The sequence below is a fragment of the Danio aesculapii genome, chromosome 2 (assembly GCF_903798145.1).
Source record: "Danio aesculapii chromosome 2, fDanAes4.1, whole genome shotgun sequence".
Taxonomy (NCBI): domain Eukaryota; kingdom Metazoa; phylum Chordata; class Actinopteri; order Cypriniformes; family Danionidae; genus Danio; species Danio aesculapii.
Window position 1 is genome coordinate 45,953,520 of NC_079436.1, and position 19,871 is coordinate 45,973,390.

The following is a 19,871-nucleotide window of genomic DNA, read 5'->3' on the forward strand; positions in this document are numbered from 1 at the left end:
CTCATGCAAACACCTTAATCATATTGTTGTCTTATTCAGTTCAAGGCAAATAATTTGATTACTGATGTCAATGTAAAGGTAGTCAGTGTGTACATGTTCAAAATAAGATAGTTGGGTAATAGGTCTATGTGTTTTCCTAAAAGTCCTCGATGGTTGGCATCAGCTTTTCACAGGTCATTGATCCCATTAAAGGCGCTGCATTAATGGGAGGCCTCTGGAGGCATTAGGATGGGCATCCCCAGGTAGAAGTATAGAACAAAAATTAATTCGCATAGCTGCTGTTCATAATGTATTTGAACAAGATAATAAGTGTCAGTGTGATATGAAGTGCTATAAATGAAAATAGGAGCGATATAAACAAACATGGAAAGAAGCATATAAAACATAGGAGTGATTCTAACAAAGTGCCTACAGGTGGTTTGTCAAGCCCACTCAACTGCATAGAGCACACTCACACATCTTACATTTATGTCATGCGTGTATACTTAACAAAAAAAATAGGTCTTTAGTTTTAATCTGGTTTTGAAATGAGACTGTGTCTGAGCCTCTGACATTACCAGGAAGGTTATTTCAGAGTTAAGGAGCCATATATGAAAATGCTCAACCTCCTTTGCTATTCTGGGTACTACCAGAAGCCCTGAGTTTTGAGATCTTAAAGAGCGAGTTGGGTTGTAGCGAGACAGAAGGTTGGTTAGATAATCAGGAGCTAGATTATTTAAAGCTTTATAGGTAAGAAGCAATATTTTTAAATTAATACAGAATTTAACAAGCAGCCAGTGTAAGGAGGATAAAGTGGGATGAAGAGAACGGGATGAGGAGAAAAGGGGAGATCTGAGAGAATGGTAGAAGAGTGGGATGAGGAGAAAAGGGGAGACATTAGAGGCAGTAAGAAGGAGAAATAAGTAGAAGTGGGACAAGAATTATGAAGAGCAGGATGAGGAGAAAAGGAGAGATCTGAGAGGATTGTGGAAGAGCGGGTTGAGAAGAAATGGAGAGAGTTGAGAGGATTGTGGAAGAGTGGGATAAGGAGAAAATGGTAGACATTAGAGGCAGTAAGAAGGAGAAATAAGTAGAAGTGGGACAAGAATTAGTAGTGGTTTGTAGACGAGAGGACGAGGACACAGAATGGAGAGTAGATTTGTACGGGAAGAACAGGACAATGAGAGGAGTATAGAGAAGAAGAGTGGGAAGAGAAGAAAAGAGCAGTCTGAAAGTAGAAGAGCGAGATGAGGAGAAATGAGGACATCAGGGAGGACAGTAGAGGATTGAATCCAGGAGAGAAGAAGATATCAGAGAGGACAGTAGAGGAACCACTCAAGGTCAGCAAAGTGAGCTGAGTCAGCCTGTCTCAATTCAGATGCTCAGCATGCTTGTGTGTGTGTGTGTGTGTGTGTGTGTGTGTGTGTGTGTTCATAAGGAGAAGAGAGGGAATGATTTAAACCTGGGAAACTCTCTGTGCTGGAGTGTATGTGTGTGTCCAGACCACAGTCTTGGCTGAGCAAGAGTGAGGAGAGACAGAGAAAGCATAAAGGAAACACACACAGCAATGCACAGCTTAGAAATGTCCATGGCAGTAATGCGTTTGATTATTTGTTTGTTTGGTAGTTGTGAATTCCATTTTAATCTTCCACCTGGCACGTCTATCAGTTTTCAAATGTAAAGCTTAAAATGCTGGATGTGCCTCAGTTTGAGCCTTGCTGAAGTTTTCTGTCTGTCTCTCTTTTTCCTGAGGGTGTTGTGGGCTGATAATTGATGATCTGTGCTGGTGACTGAAATTATTGTAGGATAAAATCCAGATGATGCATGCTTTTTAACTGTAGAGATCCTCAGTTGCACCATATTATTGAACAGCCTTCTGGGTGTTGCTGATAAACTAAAATACTTCAGTTCTAGGGTTATTACAGTTGACAAAAACATCGAAACTTAAAACATTTTTGTTGCTTGAAAATCAAATATGGCAATGTGTACTCAAAATATTTTTTTTCAGATAGTTCTCAAGAAATACTTATCATTTAGAATAATTATCATAATTTTAGTTATACTAAATGAAATTTAACTTGTATATATGATTTAACTTATGATATTTTTATGAGTACACTGAAAAAAGTGTTGCATGCAAAACTGTTGCAAACAATTTATTTGTGTTGAATTTAAACAAAATAATTAAATTTAACAATGTTCAACTTAATTTGTTTGTTTAAATTCAGCCCAAATAAATTGTTTACAACTACTTAACGTAAAAAAATTGAGTAAATCCAAGGAATCATCTTTGAATAATTTTGTTCAGTGTAGCAGTGCAATATGGCTGTATATTGGCACTGGTGGGAGGCATACATTGACACGAGGCTGGGAGCTGAGTGCCTTAGTATTCCACCAGTGACTATATACAGCCACATCGCACTGCTACAAGTGTGATATTGTGTTTATACAACAGTTCGACGACATAATCGTGTAAATAAAAATGAATATCAAACACAGAGAGTCTAAAAGTCCTTTTGCATGTGGTACTACTTTCTTCCGCCATTCATTCACATCTGCAGCTGACGCCAGAACAGCAGAAAGCGTTACTAATTCACCAATGTCACTTCAGAGCTAGTATTTGCATGATTCTCTAGCATAATATCTAAAGTGATGACAAAACAGGTAATTTTGCCCACATTTTAAGATTATAAGGCTGAACAGCATGAAATGCCATCAGTCTAAAGCGATTTACCAGTGTTTCTCTGTTGGGATATCACAATAATTAACCCCAAAAAAGCTAAAGCAAAGCAAACACTACTCGGAACACTACTAGACAATAGTATAACTACAGCACTACAACATACAAAAGAGAGAGATCGACTTAGAAAGTCACCTACCCGTTTTCTAATAATTTGATCAGCTATCAGCTTTTCTTCTTTAACAGCTTATTATGCGGTCTCTGTCGTCATCTCATGGCGGAATGTCAACCATCTTTTCTCTGCTCAGTATTACAGGCTGATGGATGCCGACGCGCTGTATTTCTGAAATTAAAAAACTATTTTAAAATAGGCAGTATCCTACATAGGCATATCCTACAACTACATTCTCGACTAAAAAAAAGCCTCAAAAGTAAATTATGTTGTCCAACAGCTGCAATATTTGTCAAACTGTCGTGAGTTTATTGATCTGCTGTCACTCTATGTGGGCAGAAGAATACACAAGGGCGAGGAGGCTGTAGGATTGTAGTAAGTAAAAATTTGCAACACTGCAACAAAAACATTTAATTAAATAAAATGTTAAAAAAACAACTATTAGCAGAAGCTCACTGATCCTAAAATAACATTTGGAATGGATCCTCATACTTTAACATTTTGTTTATTTTAAAAACATTTCCCCTTAAAATACTGTGTGTGGGTGTATTAAATAAGTGTATTAAAGTGTTTTACTTCACTTTACTATTTTACTTATCTTTATTTAGCTTTTTTTGTTTTATTTCCCTTTTTTGTTACTTCACTTTTTTGTTTTTTAGTTGTCAAGAATTTTCCCAGTTAAGTTTAACTTGATGTAGTTCAAATTAAAGAATAGCTAGTTGCTCTAGATCAGGGGTGTCCAAACTCGGTCCTGTAGGGCCAGTGTGCTGCATAGTTTAGCTCCAACTTCATTAGAAATTTCTAGTATACAAGGCATTGACGGGTTCTCAATTCCAAGAACACAGAGAACGGACTTGCGTTCTTGTGAAGACCGGTCTTACTAGGTCTCCTCGGAAGAACGAACTCGGGAGATCGCGAGGACTGAGAATGCGTCCTATGAGAAATTAGATGTTGCGTTCTTCCTGATAGTCACAACATCTGACCCTCACACATTTTTAACAAATTTTTTATATATATTTTATATATATATATATATATATATATATATATATATATATATATACATATATACATAAAGAGAGGGTACGTGCCCCAGTAGAGCTTTATGTCTAGCAACGCCCCTGGTTGGAACTAAAATATACAGGACACCGGCCCTCCAGGACCGAGTTTGGACACCCCTGCTCTAGATTATAGAGCAGCTTATTAGGTAAGACCTGAACTAAATACTCAAAGAGTTTTGGGATTTTGATTTCCAGGTATTTTTAATTTAATGTACTACTTGTTGAAACAAAAGCTTGGCACAAAGTCCTGCCTTTCCATCTTGAAGTATAAAAATGCTGACAAAAACTGAACACAACTCATGAAAACAAGTTTATATAAACTATTTTAAGTGTTGATTGAAATTGTTCAGGTCTTAAATGTGTTTTTTTTATTGCAGATTTTCAGAATTGTTTTGTTAATGTGCAGCACATAAACATAGCTGCACGTGGCTCTATTTGAGCTGTTATTAGGGTAGACACACACACACACACACACACACACACACACACAGACAGATCATTAATCAGCTGATTGTGTATGTGTATGAGTATCAGCGTGGCAACAATGTAGCCAAACAAAGCAGCCAGAGAATCTTAGTTCAAACACACACTCAAAGCCAGAGCAGAATGAAAAACAAGCCGCACACTAAACACTGAAACTGGCTTTAGCTCTCATACTGGCACAGCCACAGGCCTCAGACTGAACACTGTTTAATTCAACACTGCTGAGATCTTACTCAAAACAACAATGATTACTGAATTATTTCAGCATCTCCTTTCAAAATGTACAAAATATGTCTGTCTGTCAGGTTGGATCTGTCTGTCTGTCTGTCATTTTTTGTTTGTCATTTTGGGTCTGTCTGTCTGTCATTTTGGATCTGCTTGTCTGTCTGTCTGTCTGTCTCTCTGTCACTCATTTAGGGTCTGTTGGGTTGTGTGTCTGTCTGTCATTTGTGGACGTCTGTCTGTTTCTCTGTCAGTTTGGGTCTGTGTGTCTGTCTGTCATTTTGGGTCTGTCTGTCTGACATTTTGGGTCTGTCTGTCTGTGTCTGTCTGACATTTTGCGTCTGTCTGTCTGTGTCTGTCTGATATTTTGGGTCTGTTTGTCAGTTTGGGTCTGTCTGTTTGTCATTTTGGATCTGTCTGTCATTTTGGTTCTGTCTGTCTGGTTGTGTGTCTGTCTGTCAGTTTAGGTCTGTCTGTCAGTTTGGGTCTGTCTGTCTCTCATTTTGGATCTGTTTGTCTCTTCTGGGTCTGCGTGTCTGGTTGTGTGTCTGTTTGTCAGTTTAGGTCTGTCTGTCATTTTGGGCCTGTCTGTCATTTTGAATCTGTCTGTTTCTCATTATGGGTCTGTCTGTCATTTTGGGTCTGTCTGTGTGTCTGTCATTTTGGGTCTGTCTGTGTGTCTATTTGTTAGTTTAGGTCTGTCTGGTTGTCTGTCTGTCTGTCTGTCTGTCATTTTGGGTCTGTCTGTCTGGTTGTCTGTCTGTCTGTCTGTCTGTCTGTCTGTCAGTTTAGGTCTGTCTGTCTGTCTGTCATTTTGGATCTGTCTGTTTCTCTTTTTGCGTCTGTCTGTCTGGTTGTGTGTCTGTTTGCCTGTCTGTTTGTCTGTCTGTTATTTTGGGTTTGTCTGTTTGTCAGTTTGGGTCTGTCAGTTTGAGTCTGTCTGTCTGTCTGTGTCTGTAATTGTGGGTCTGTCTGTCATTTTGGCTCTGTCTGTCTGTCATTTTGGGTCTCTCTGTCTGTCTGTCTGTCTGTCAGTTTAGGTCTGTCATTTTGGATCAGTCTGTTTCTCATTTTGGGTCTGTCTGTCTGGTTGTGTGCCTGTTTGCCTGCCTGTCTGTCTGTTATTTTGGGTCTGTCTGTTTGTCAGTTTGGGTCTGTCTGTCAGTTTTTATATCTGTCTGGTGTTTGTCTGTCTGTGTCTGTCTGTCTGTCTGTCATTGTGGATCTGTCTCTGTCCAGTTTTGTCTGTTTGTGTGTCTGTTTGTCAGTCTATTTTTGTCAATCTGTCAGTCTCCTATTGTCTGTATGGCTATTTTCATTGTTCTGTCTGTCTACCTATCTGTTCATCTGTCTCTTCCTGGTTGTCTCTTTCTGTTTATCTTTCTGTTTGCTTGTCTGTGTCTATTTATATGTGTCTGCCTATCGATTTGTCATTCTTTCTATAGATAATGATTTGTCTTTTGTTTTATTGATGATTCTTTTTATCTAACATTAAATCTATCAGTCTGTCTCATGATCTCAATCTGTCTACTCATCATATTGCCTCTTAAAATGACAAACAGTTTTCATATTCACCCTGTGTGCTTCCACCTATGCTAGAGAACAAGCATTAATTTACATTTTGTGTGTGTGTGTGAGCTCATTTCCCAGAATGCATTGAGTTTGGGGCAAAAGAGCACTGAGAATGTTGCGTTGCCTCTGGAGCAGATTCTTACATCAACAAACTTCATCACACACCAACACCACACCATGAAACTCAATACACCCCCAGAGAGAGACTTACACAAACACGACGACTGAAGGAAAACTCAGTCCTCAAAAACAGAAAGTCCTATGAAAGAGATATAGATTTGCTTGTTCACCGGTGGGCACATAAAGATCACATGCTTTTAAATTGGCCTTCCTCATCGCCTACTGCAGCCAAACCGCCCGCCACCACCACAAATACACAGTCGGGTTTGTAGCTCAAGGCTAGACGCATATGTCTTCCTCTGAGACTCCATCCGCATGGGATAAAGCACCATTCAGACCCTTCTAATCATACCCCGAATGTTTTACACACTGGCATTTCACAGATATTACAAGGCTGGACAGGTGCACGCATGTTCACCAGACAACAGCAAACCTCTGCTTTCAACAGTGGCTAATTGAGTAGCAGTTGAGCAGTGGAATGATCACCCATTGTGTTTACCGTCAGAGATCAGGGCTTCACTGAGGTCAATTCTGCCTCTTTCTCTTGATTCTTATTAGAAATTCAGCGTTTTTGTTCTAAGTGTGTGAACCGGAAGTTGCCGAGACTTTCAGTATGCTTACAGAGAGGAAAAAAATTTATTTAGTCAGCTACCAATAGTGCAAGTTCTCCCACTTAACAAGAAGAGAGAGCCCTATAATTTTCATCATAGGTATACCTCAACTATGAAAGACAAAATGAGAAAAAAATCCCGAAAATCAAATTGTAGGATTTTCAATGAATTTATTTGCATATTATAGTGGAAAATAAGTATTTGGTCAGTAACAAAATTTCATCTCAATACTTTGTTATTAACCCTTTGTTTGGCCCATTCCTCTATGCAGATCTCCTTTAGAGCGTTGATGTTTTGGGCAACACAGACTTTCAACTCCCTTCAAAGATTTTCTAAGGGGTTGATGTCTGGAGACTGACTACGCCACTCCAGGACCTTGAAATGCTTCTTTCGAAGTCACTCCTTCGTTGCCCGGGCGGTGTGTTTGGGATCATTGTCATGCTGAAAGACCCAGCCATGTTTCATCTTCAATGCCCTTGCTGATGGAAGGAGGTTTTCACTCAAAATCTCACGATACATAGCCCCTTTATCAGTCGTCCTAGTCCTTTTGCAGAAAAACAGCCCAAAAGCAGGATGTTTCCACCCCCATCCTTCACAGTAGGTTTGGTGTTCTTTGGATGCAACTCAGCATTCTTTCCCCTCCAAACACAACAAGTTGAATTTTTACCAAAAAGTTCTATTTTGGTTTCATCTGACCACATGACATTCTCCCAATCCTCTTCTGAATCATCTAAATGCTCTCTAGCAAACTTCAGACGGGCCTTGACATGTACTGGCTGAAGCAGGGGGACACATCTGGCACTGCATGATTTGAGTCTATGGCAGCTCAGTGTGTTACTGATGGTAGCCTTTGTTACTTTGGTCCTAGCTCTCTGCAGGTCATTCACTATGTCCCCCTGTGTGGTTTTGGGATTTTTGCTCACAGTTATTGGGATCATTTTGACCCCACAGGGTAAGATCTTGCATGGAGCCCCAGATCGAGGGAGATTATCAGTGGGCTTGTATGTCTTCCATTTTCTAATATATTTATTTTAGTCTCTCATAGTTGAGGCATACCTATGATAAAAATTACAGGCCTCTCTCATCTTTTTAAGAGTGAGTACTTGCACAATTAGTGGCTGACGAAATATGTTTTTTGCCCCACTGTATGTACTTCCAACTGAAATGGAATATTGAGTAGGGGGCAGGGCTTTCTTTTTGTGCATCATTTCCTCATAAAAATTAGGGATGTTCCGATACCCTTTTCCCCTACAAAAATGATTACTCTCTACATAAATATAAAAACCACTGCTGCCAGGTCCTTATCTCGGAGGACTTTTTTCAGTTTATTCACAACATCTTGCTTTTATATATAAGCTTTTGTTTATTATTAGCAGTTTTATTTATTATATGCAAATAATATTTGTTTAATTAAAAACAAGCTTAAATTTGTCCACCTATCAGGTTTTGGACAATATGGGGCATAGCACGTGTGTTTGGATATAACTCATTGCTCATTTATTTGGTTGCTTGAAATTAGAACTGAATTTAGAAATAGTTTTGAAGCAAATCTTTGTTATTAACAAATGAAATTAATTATGTAGGCTAATTGATGTCTTCAGCGGAACTGTTTCCTTATCCACAAAAGAGAGACAGTAAAGGCTGAATGGAGGAGGCTCATTCTTTATCCTCATGCTGCAGATGGTCTGTTTAACTGTTTTCTCGCTAGTGAAGTGTTCAGTTTTTCCACTTACAAAGTCCGACATGTAAATAGCAAATGCACCATGGCGCGACACTACTGACTCTTAAAGGGAATGGGAGATGAGACTCTGATTGGTTTATTCTGAAAACATACCCATTACTCATTAAGAGAATAAGCACAACTCTGTTAGACCATGCGCCACGGCGCAGAGCATATTTTTTTATCCTTAAAATAGCATAAGTGGATTTGGACACGCTCTTAATGCTTTTGCGCTTTGCGCTTTAGACTTTGCACCTAGATCGTTAAAATAGAGCCCTTAAACATTGGCTTTCACATTAATGCTATTGGACACAGAGGGCCGTTATTTTAGATGATTATCGGTTATATTATATGAGTAAGAATTGTTATCACTATTGAACACAGAAGAAGATATTTTTAAAAATATTGGGACTCTATATTAATTAGGCTCAACAGAAGAAATTCATAAAGGTTAAACTACATGAGGGAGAGTTGTGTTTTTTGTCTTTATTTTATTTTAGTTAACAATATCAACCCTTTTCCACATTAAGTGTCTAGTATCAGATATTTATTAAACTTGACTGAACACATTTAATATACAGATGGTTTGAAATATTAGTATTTTAGTAAATTTTTTTAATAATAAAAAAAATGTGCGTAAAAACATATTTAGGAACATAGTTGCACATAATTGCCCATTTGAAGACCTTAATAAAGCGATTTATTAATATTATAATAAAGTATTACACTGAGTGTGTATGGAGTGTTTCCCAGTGATGGGATGCAGCTGGAAGGGCATCCACTGCGTAAAACATATGTTGGATAAGTTGGCAGTTTATTCTGCTGTGGCGACCTCAGATTAATAAAGGGACTAAGCCGAAAAGAACATCCATACACAGTGTGTACATTCAAAATGCAATTTGACTATCTCTGAAAGTTAATAAAAGTAATTAATCTCAAAATATAGTGTACTCAGTTTACATTTAGAGTATTCCTATTTCAAATAAATCATTAACAAAAAATGGTTTGAACACTTCATAGAGAACTGTACAGAGAAAAAAATAACCAAACCCAAATGGTAAGGAGTGGGAAACTGGAGGAGGGTCACTGGGTTCATTCTGGGCTGCAGACACTTTGACTTTATCATTAGAAAGTATGTCATGTTTTATGGAAAAGATTTTGGGGGGTTTATTAAATTTCTGTAAACTTATAAAATTAGCCAAGCCTCACAGGAAAGAAAAAAAGCTCCCAGACTTTCTGAATGGAAAATAAATGATTCCGGACATAAGCAATAAACTTTATCCGGATATAAAGAAATTTCATCCGTGCATAAGAAAACTCTTTGCATCTGAAATGGAGACTCTATACTGAATCCGAATATCATTTATTCATATATATATATATATATATATATATATATATATATATATATATATATATATATATATATATATATATATATATATATATATATATATAAGAAGCTGTATCAGAACTGCAGACGAGTTCTAATCTGAGCCTGCAGAAATTACCCATAGAACCAGATAAATCAGTCTCGGATCATTGATAATCACTGTGTATCTGAGATCTCTGTCTGAACTCCGCCACTGGGTTTATTTACGGGGAAGCAGCGGTTCCCATGCTGTTCGTCAAAAAGGAAGAGAAAAAAATATTTACAATAGAGGGTAAATCAATAAACTGCAGCGAATACAACAAAATCAAAACACAAATATTTTCCCAGCACTCCCACATTTTTTGGCTGATTTTCATAATGCCTTTCCCCTCAGCCTTGAAAGCTTCTAAGAGTAAAAGAAAGGCATTGATTTAGTTTATTATTACTTATTAAAGCTGATATTTAACACATATCAGTGTTTCATAATGTTTGCACAAGACCGTAATTCTATTAAGTGCACTGATATCAGATATCTTAAATATTCCGTGGCTTAATAAATGCTTTAAATATGCTTGGCTTTTACCCTGGTATGGTGTTCAAAATGACATCTGATTCTTACAGACTCAGCATGTCTTTTTTAGAGGTGTTTTTTTTCAGATATGACAGATATTTAGTCTTTTTTTATTATTATTATTTTTGTGTTCGGTGCCAATTCATTTATTCAATATTTATTAGAGCATAAAATTTGAGACTCATTTTAGAGATTTGAAAATTTGACTTGCGTTTAGATTAAATTATGAATAGCATAAGCACTTTGTATTTTCATATCAAGCCGCATTACTTTAGGACATTTAAAGAAATTTGAACTATTTTCTATCGTAATTTTGGACCCTTTAGATCATTATAAACTAGCACCAATATTTATAAATGTAAAATATTTTTAAATAAATATTATAGATTGTATAATAATAATAATGATTATATACACCAGTATTAGAATGTATCGATAACCCATTTGACAACCAATATTACAAATATTTTGGTAGCTGGCTTGATTTTAAATGTGTAATGAGTCGGGGTACAACGGAGATGAGAATCCAAGTGCATTTTATTAAGAAAATCATCAGGCAGGCAAAAGAACAAAACAGGGACAGACAGAAGCATGCAGATAATCCAAAAGCGTGGTCAGAATAAAGGCAAATGTTTGGGACAGGTGGCAAAACAACATAAACAGTAAAACAAAGCAAAGGTAAAAACCACGGCAAGGCAAGACAATGAAAATGCTTCGGTAAGGCTCACTTAGAGATCACAAGACTCAGCAAAGTATGTCTAAGAGTTGTCTATATAGTCCTTGTTATCAGTCTTTGATGAGCTTCCTGCTATGTGAGCTCAATCAGGGATAGAACTGGAACTGGTGTGAAGTGCGTGATGGAATTTGTAGTTCTTATCAGTTGCAGATTGTAGTTCTCCAGCGATCTGCAACTGCTAGATCACTGGTGATCAATGGCTGTTTAAACATTTTGATACTCATTTTAATTAGTGTTACGTCAATGCAATTACTTTTCATTTTAGTCACTAATATGTATTAATTTGGATGATCTCATTTGTACATTTTAGTATGATTTGCTCATCCTCTAATGAGACATAGGGTTTTGGGCGGGGACACACCTCCTTTTGAGAATTGTACGTTTTAATACAAATGAAATTGTATGGATTAGTATAAAATAGCTACTTTTCTGACTATACGTAAACTAGTTACATTTCTTTGTGAGATTGGGCTTTATTAGGGACAACACAGTTTATTTTTTTTATATGTCTGTAAACTATAAAGTAGGGATGATATTTAATTAATAGCCAGTGCAAATGACCAAAATGCTCAATATTATAAATATACTTTTATTTGTCCCAAAAATTTATGCAGTTTCATACAGTGCACTCTCAGATATAAAGGTACAAAATCTTTCACTGGAGTGGTACCTTTTCAAAAGGTACATGTTTGCACTGTACAGGTGGATTTTAGTGCCTTTTAGGGGAACACTTTTGTACCTTTAATCATGGGTGTCGCTAGACATGAAGTTCTACTGGGGCACTGCACACACATCCCCCTACCCCCTAAAAGTATCAATCCAATGTAAAGACACAACTGGAGTGATACAAAATCTTCAAGGGAATATTTTGCATGAATTTTAATTTCAAATGACAATTCTAGAGAACAAAGTATACTGACTCTGATGGCAGAGAATTAATGTTATTAAGTCTAACCTAACTCATCATCTCTCCTTTGTGCTTTATTAAAATATCATCTTACAGGAGCCATGTTTAGTCAAAATATGATAATCATTATTTAAACATAAGTTTTGCCGACTTCCAAAACTTACTGCATGTTGATATCTCTGAATTAAAGGCTGTTCGCCGGTTTCACATTGTATGAGCGCATATTTTTTCAGCATGTGTGTTAAACAACCGGGATTCACACCAGGAAGCATGAGCAATGTGTGAGGTGTGCGGGAATGCTTTTCTGTGCGTATTCGTCAGTTACTTTTCAATTAAGTGAAGTTTCATAAACTAATTTCGAGAGGAGCACGTGATATGATTGAGCACATCTGGCCACTCATCTGTAATCAGTAATAATCCAATCAGAGTGATCCTAGTTTACTATAAATGGTAAACATTTTCTCCCTACTGTTTCTATCTTCGTTTGGAAGAATCCCCCCTTCCACCCCATCTCCTCCCTTTCCTCCCTTTTCTAAAGGGGGAGCTCTTGAGACCTACCTGATCTCGGATCTCCTGATATGCTTATCGACCGGCTGGGAGCCCTGGGCTCAAATATCTCCGAGCTCAGGGTTCTCTCCCGGGACAGCATGCCAAACCTGCTTTATACGCCAAGCATATCTAAGTGGGAACTCTTGAAACTACATTGATTTCGCAAGCGTTGATTCGGTTGTACATAGAGAATAACGTCTATATTCTGGCATTACCTCTCTTAATGAATACACTTACATATAAGGTAAACTGTAAATAAAAGTTTGTACTGGGGCACTAGCCATTTTTACTGGGGCACATTCAATTCAATTCATCTTTATTTCTATAGAGCTTTTACAATGTAAATTCTCTCAAAGCAGCTTTACATGGAAGATTATAGTAAATTGAAACAGTGTCAGTCCAGTTTTCTGACTGAAGTTCAGTTTAGTTCAGTGTAGTTTAATTTTTACTGCTGAAAGTCTAAACACTGAAGAGTAAATCCATTGATGCGCAGCTCCTCAAGTCCCAAACCATGCAAGCCAGTGGTAACAGTGGCGAGGAACAAACTTTACCAATTGACGAAAGTAAAGGAAAAAAAAACCTAGAGAGAAACTAGGCTCAGTTGCGCACAACCGTTTCTCCTCCTCTTTCTCCTCTGCTTGTGCAGAGCTGCAGTCTAGGCGCTGGTGGCTTGAGAACGCTGGACGTCCATCGTACCCCAGTAAATGGGTCTAGTGACGCCCCTGGCTTTTAAGGTTCACTTTTGTGTCCTTAAGGTACTATGACGTCCACATTTGTACTTTTTTGGTTTTATGTGTGTGAAATCTATTGGTGATTTCTGAGTGAAAATTGCTTGTGTGCAATTTTTGTACATGTATCTACATACAGCCAAGCCTGGCAAATGCCCTGGCAAATGCTGACTGTCACTTTTTGTTCAAAGGTTAATACAAGCTAGAAATACTTTTTTTGTACATCATCTTATTATCTTTTAGGAAAAGCCTGTGTCATTTCCAGCCACTTGCTGGCTGAATCAACGTAACAAAGTCAGATTTTGCCAGGGGTATAAATAATTTTGGGCTTGACTGTTGAGAAGTGGCAGAGTGAAGACCGTCTTTTTCCTGACCTCCACCTTTGCATCCACGCTTCCAGACCAATGACAAACGATGCGAAAGATAAGAATTTATTAAAGCCAAATAAAATTGTCATTATTAAAGGTGACTGATAGGAGAGGGCAGAAACCAGGGTAATCATTTGGATCGCTCAAGTCGGTCTGCTTTGACTAATGGACTGGTGACGTCTGCCGGAGCTTTTAGTGGGATGAAACGCCATTGATTAAATGCGTGTGTGAGATCGAGGATGAGACCGAGGTGAAGGAGCTGCAGATATAAAAGCAAATGCAGATTGAGATCCCGTGTTACAGCAGCAGCCTCTGATGAGATAAGCTGCTTTTTACACACACACAGACATACAGTCAAACCAAATATTATTTAGACACCTTTTGCAGTATCACAGATTATTTACTACACCATTAAAAATATGTTAATTTACAGTTTCTGTGTTCTGTGATTCACAAGAGTTTATTTATGGTTGTAAATTGCATTATGGGACCTTAATTCCTGCTCTGTTGACTTTTGATGTTGAAATTTCAACTGTACAGTTTAACAAAGGAAGTTTTATTGACATTTCAGTACTTTGAAATAATATAATGTATAATAATAATATATAGCTGGCAGCTAGCTCTCTGCAACTCTCACATGGTTACCCGCTGAAGCTAAGCAGGGCTGTGCCTGGTCAGTACCTGGATAGGAGACCACATGGGAAAGCTTGGTTGCTGCCGGAAGTGGTGTTTGTGAGGCCAGCAGGGGGGCGCTCAACCTGCCGTTTGTGTGGGTCCCAATGGCCCAGTATAGTGAAGGGGACTCAATATTGCTCAGTGAGTGCTGTCTTTCAGATGAGACGTTAAACCAAGGTCCTGACTCTCTGCGGTTGTTAAAAATCCCAGGATGTCCTTCGAAAGGCTATATCAGGGGTTGGGAACCTTTTTTCAGCAAAGCCATTTCTGATTTTTTTTGGCAAATGCATTTCCTTAAAGATCCACATGCCATGACGTTACTCAGTGGTTACAGTGAAAAAACCATGAAACATCACTATTCAGTTTACTAACACCACTGACATTCACTTCACTATTAAGTGCCACGCGAAAATGACTTACTCTGTCTAATCTTCAAGATCAGCCCACAGTTACCTCTTTCGTCATGTTTTCTCGCTGACTTCAGATCGCTTTGAGTCTGTCTCCTGATCCATTCACAGTTTCATCTTCTCTTGATCAGGCTCATAATCAGATTTAATGTACTCGTGTTTAAAAAATGTATATATATATATATATATATATATATATATATATATATATGCATATGCTTGACTGCCTCTGGCATTTTGAAAACACGGTTATTATTTAGGTAGGCCACTATGCCATTATTTATTTTCGCTGTTCACTGCGCGCGAAACAACAATCACCAACCAATGAGAGTGATTGTAAATGTGAGAAAGCTGATTGGTCAAAATTGACTACCTTAATGTGTGCGCGCACACACACACTCAACACAGCTTTGCTGCTCGCAGTTTTTTTTTTCCACTCGGACTCATTCACATTCTCTCTCTCTCTCTGTGTCACACACACGCACGCATGCACGCACGCACGCACACACACACACACACACGCAAACATGCAGATATTCAGCACTCACCAGTTAATGCCGGATCAAGTAAAATAAAAACCGGATCACAAAACCCGATTAACTGACATTTCCCAGACCAAGATCAGCTCAAAAGGGCCGCCGCCAACAGTTCATTTGCGTACTTAACACACAGGACTTATTTGCCGTCTGTGAAAGGTTTCCTTTGCCTCGCGATCTCCAATGAGGCAAGCACAAGCAGAACTTGCAGCATTCAAACTCCAAGATGCCCCTGTCCAAACTCCCATCCTGCCTCTGCTGTTTTAGTCCGGTTTGCACTTTATGCTGAAGCTCCTCACACGCCTTCTTTCGGCTTTCGCTCGGCTGGTACTTTGCCGCAAAAGCTGCATGGTGGGTTTCAAAATGTCTCTTAAGATTAGATTTTTTACAAGAGGAAATGCGTTTTCTTCAAATCAGACAGAGCAGAGCACTAGAGCTTTCAATAAAAGCAAATGTTTCTGCCCACTCATATTGAAACTTGCGATGTTCCTCAGGATTCTTTTATTTTTGCCATCATCACCACTCATGAATGTTGTTTGAATTTACATGTGCGCGCGGTTACCATAGAAACGTACGTTTATTCACAGCGCCGCACACACACATTCTTCGAAACGTCGAGTTTTTGTTCTTTTTTCCTCCAAAAAATTACAACGAGGGAACTTTAACTGTATTTTCAATAGGAAACTGATCTCTAGGTATCTGTGACGGTTATCTTTTTTTTTTACTGAAAAATATTATTTAAGGGAGACAGCAGGAGAGCCACGTATTTTGGTCAAAGAGCCACTTGTGGCTCGTGAGCCATAGGTTCCCGACCACTGGGCTATATTCTCCTCCTCGGCAGTTTTTATTTTGTACTGTTGCTTTTATTTTGTATTGTACTTTATCTTTGTATTTTTCAATTTCATTGAGCCATTTTTTCCTACACACACTAGTAAACAAATATTAAAGTTCATATCTGGTGCATGTCTGTACTGTCGTGGCTTTTGTTTTTCCAACATACTGAGGACTTTTCCATTCCCTTATTGTCATTATACTGAGGAGCTTAAGATGTCTTCTGCCATTTAACCTTTTTACAATGCCTTCTGCATTTTTTTAGTTTTTCATTAAGACATTGTTTAGTTCGTTTATTAAGGTGTTTTCTTTATGGAGACCTTTCACTTATTCCCACAGTGTTGACATACACACATTTTCAATTGATTTATGAGCCGTTTTCCTCATGGGGACAAAAACAAATGTCCCCACAAGGTCAAAATTAACTGCTATTGCTATATTTGCTGAGAAATCTAGTTCACACAATGGAATGTAAGGTACACACACGCATTTGTACTGCTTTCTTTATGGGGTTTTTCTAGACGTAATGAATTTTTATAGTGTACAAACTGTATATTCTGTCCCCTACCCCTAAACTTAACCCTCACAGGAAACAATCTGCATGTATACATTTTCAAAATGTTTTGGTGTGACTTATGAGTCGTTTTTCCTCATGGGGATCAAAAAAATGTCCCCACGAGGTCAAAATTTACTGGTATAGCTTGTTTAGCTATACTTGTGGGGCTGTTTTGGTTTCCATAATGTCTGGAATACAAGGCACACATGGACACACTCACATCCTTTCTTCAATTCAATCAATCAATTAATTAACTGATTCATTCATGGCTTTGAAGTGATCGGTTACCGTCTCTCCTGTTCCATTAGTTCCATTCATCACAAAGCCAAACACACACTTACATCATCCCTTCTGCATTCCCAGAGGAACAACTATCTCATCTCTGTCTTCCTGTCTTTCAGGTGGATAAAGTGTGTGGTCACTCTTCAAACATATCTACATCTACAGTCAGGACGTTTCCTCCGGCTTCTGTCACGCCTCCACCTGTCAACATCTCACAGGACGTTCCAGGAGCTGACAAGATCGGCATGTTGGCTCACCTTCACAGGTTAGACTGATTTATTGAAAACCACAGTTTTCCAAGCTATTGATATTCAGAAGTGTTTAATAGAGGAGTTTTAGGTAGCATATGCAGTTGTAAACTATCATGGGATTTTTTTGAAATCTTAAAATACACTACCGGTCCAATGTTTTTGGATAATAAGATTTTTAATATTAAGACTACATTTATTTGATCCAAAGAACAACAAAAACAGTAACATTTTGATATATATATATATATATATGTACAACAGTTCTGTCTGGTTCCGGAATCTGAGCCTTTGTGTATTACTCCGCCCACATACAGCCAGCAACAAGCAGAGAGACACTACAGACACTACATCATTAGACCAGGGGTCACCAAACTTGTTCCTGGAGGGCCGGTGTCCTACAGATTTTAGCTCCAACCCTAATCAAACACACCTGAACGAGCTAATCAAGGTCTTACTAGGTATACTTGAAACACCCAGCCAGGTGTGTTGAGGCAAGTTGGAGCTAAACCCTGCAGGGACACCGACCCTCCAGGACCGAGATTGGTGACCCCTGGTCTAAGGATAACATTTATTTCCTTATGTCCCCCTCACTTTTAGAGACAGACCATTTAGAAACAGGTGATTAATAATTATATGAAGGTATGACCTCATAAAGCCGTCCCCCCACTTTTAAAATGTCCAATACGCCCCTGGGTATGGCCACCAAAATCAAACGTCTAATAGACATCATAATGGTAACATCCACAAAACATCAAGCCGCAACATCATTAGATGTTGATTTTAGGTTGGACATTGGACGTTGACAATCGTCCCCACAATGTTTCGATCAACATAAAGTAAACATCCGTCATCTTCTCATCAGTGACATGTATCTAAACAGTCTCTGGGTCTATGTGTGTAAAAATTTTAAACATCTTCTTGGACACTTTTAATGCTTCCAAATTATAAATCGAAGCGACTTATTTTCTATGTGTGATTTGATTGGACAGGAATTAGAGGATTGGACAGGAATCAGATTTTTCTAATCCCCATAGACAAGAAAAAATATAGTGACTGCAGGTTGAAGGAAAGTAAAGTGAAAGTACCAATACAGCGCTAAAAATGTACTCAAGGGAAAGTAAAAATGCAAATTCTTGTCTTAAAACTTTTAAAATGTCTTACATTTTAAAAACTAAATTTTAGGCCTTAAAAAGTCTTAAATTCACTGAAATATTGTATTGTAGGTCTTACATCATTTTAAACAGGTCTTAATTTTGTAAAAGCTACTCATTTGGTCCAATATCCATCTAATGACCAACAATACATCTCAGTAAAACCTTATTTTTTATATAGATTTTTTTTATTGCAAAGCGATACTATTCACAACAGCTGTTAGACGTTTGTTTGTTTTTTCTTACAGCAAATTCCCCAAATTTAATTTCCTAATCTGGGAAAAAAACCTAAAAACAATTACACGATTCCTCATGATTATACCGGACCATGACAAAAACATCTTAACCCTGTATAAGTCTAAAATTGGCGACACAGTAGCGCAGTAGGTAGGGCTGTCGCCTCACAGCAAGAAAGTCGCTGGTTCGAGCCTCGGCTGGGTCAGTTGGCGTTTCTGTGTGGAGTTTGCATGTTCTCCCTGCGTTCACGTGGGTTTCCTCCGGGTGCTCCGGTTTCCCCCACAGTCTAAAGACATGCGGTACAGGTGAATTGGGAAGGCTAACTTGTCCGTAGTGTGTGAGTGACTGTGTGTAGATGTTTCCCAGAGATGGGTTGCGGCTGGAATGGCATCCGCTGCGTAAAAACGTGCTGGATAAGTTGGTGGGTCATCCCGCTGTGACGACCCCGGATTATTAAAGGGACTAAGCCGACAAGAAAATGAATGAATGAATGAAGTCTAAAATTGAATTCTTAATGGTCTTAAAAGGGTCTTAAAAAGTCTTCAGTTTGACTTGACGAAACTTGCAGAAACCCTGTAGTTAATGCATTAACTAGCATGAATAATCTTGCAAGGCATTTTTTAATCTTAGTTTAACAATAACTAATGCATTAATATAAAGTTGTGTTAGTTAATGGACCATGAGTTAACATGAACTAACGTTATTTAATTTAACATTAACAAAGTTGAATATATACTGTAATAAATCTATTACTAATTGCTTGTTCATGTTAGTAAATATATTAACTAATGGACCATTATTTTTAAAGTGTAACAAGCATTTTATTCTTATTTTATTCTCAGATTTATTTAGATTTGTTTGATGAACTCTATGCAATGATACATTGTCAAAGACCACAAATAACATTTTAGTTTCTGCATCAAATTAATTCTATAAAAGTAATTTAAATACAAAGAAAGCATATTAAATGCAAGTAAAGATTCTATTTAAATGTTTAAGAAAACTTAAAAATAGGTGGAATAATATAATACGTTCATTCAGCTTGACGGATATCTTTATGTAAAAATGTATTCTGCCCTATCTGCCCTAATCAT

General features: G+C 37.9%; 1 protein-coding gene across 1 annotated transcript in view; it reads left to right on the forward strand.

The window, feature by feature from the left end:
• Positions 1-19,871, forward strand: part of gpc5c (glypican 5c) — a 183,797-nt gene that overhangs the window by 98,473 nt on the left and 65,453 nt on the right. The window contains exon 4 of the mRNA XM_056469465.1: positions 17,258-17,403. Coding sequence (XP_056325440.1) covers positions 17,258-17,403 — 146 coding nt within the window. The remainder of the gene's footprint in view (positions 1-17,257; positions 17,404-19,871) is intronic.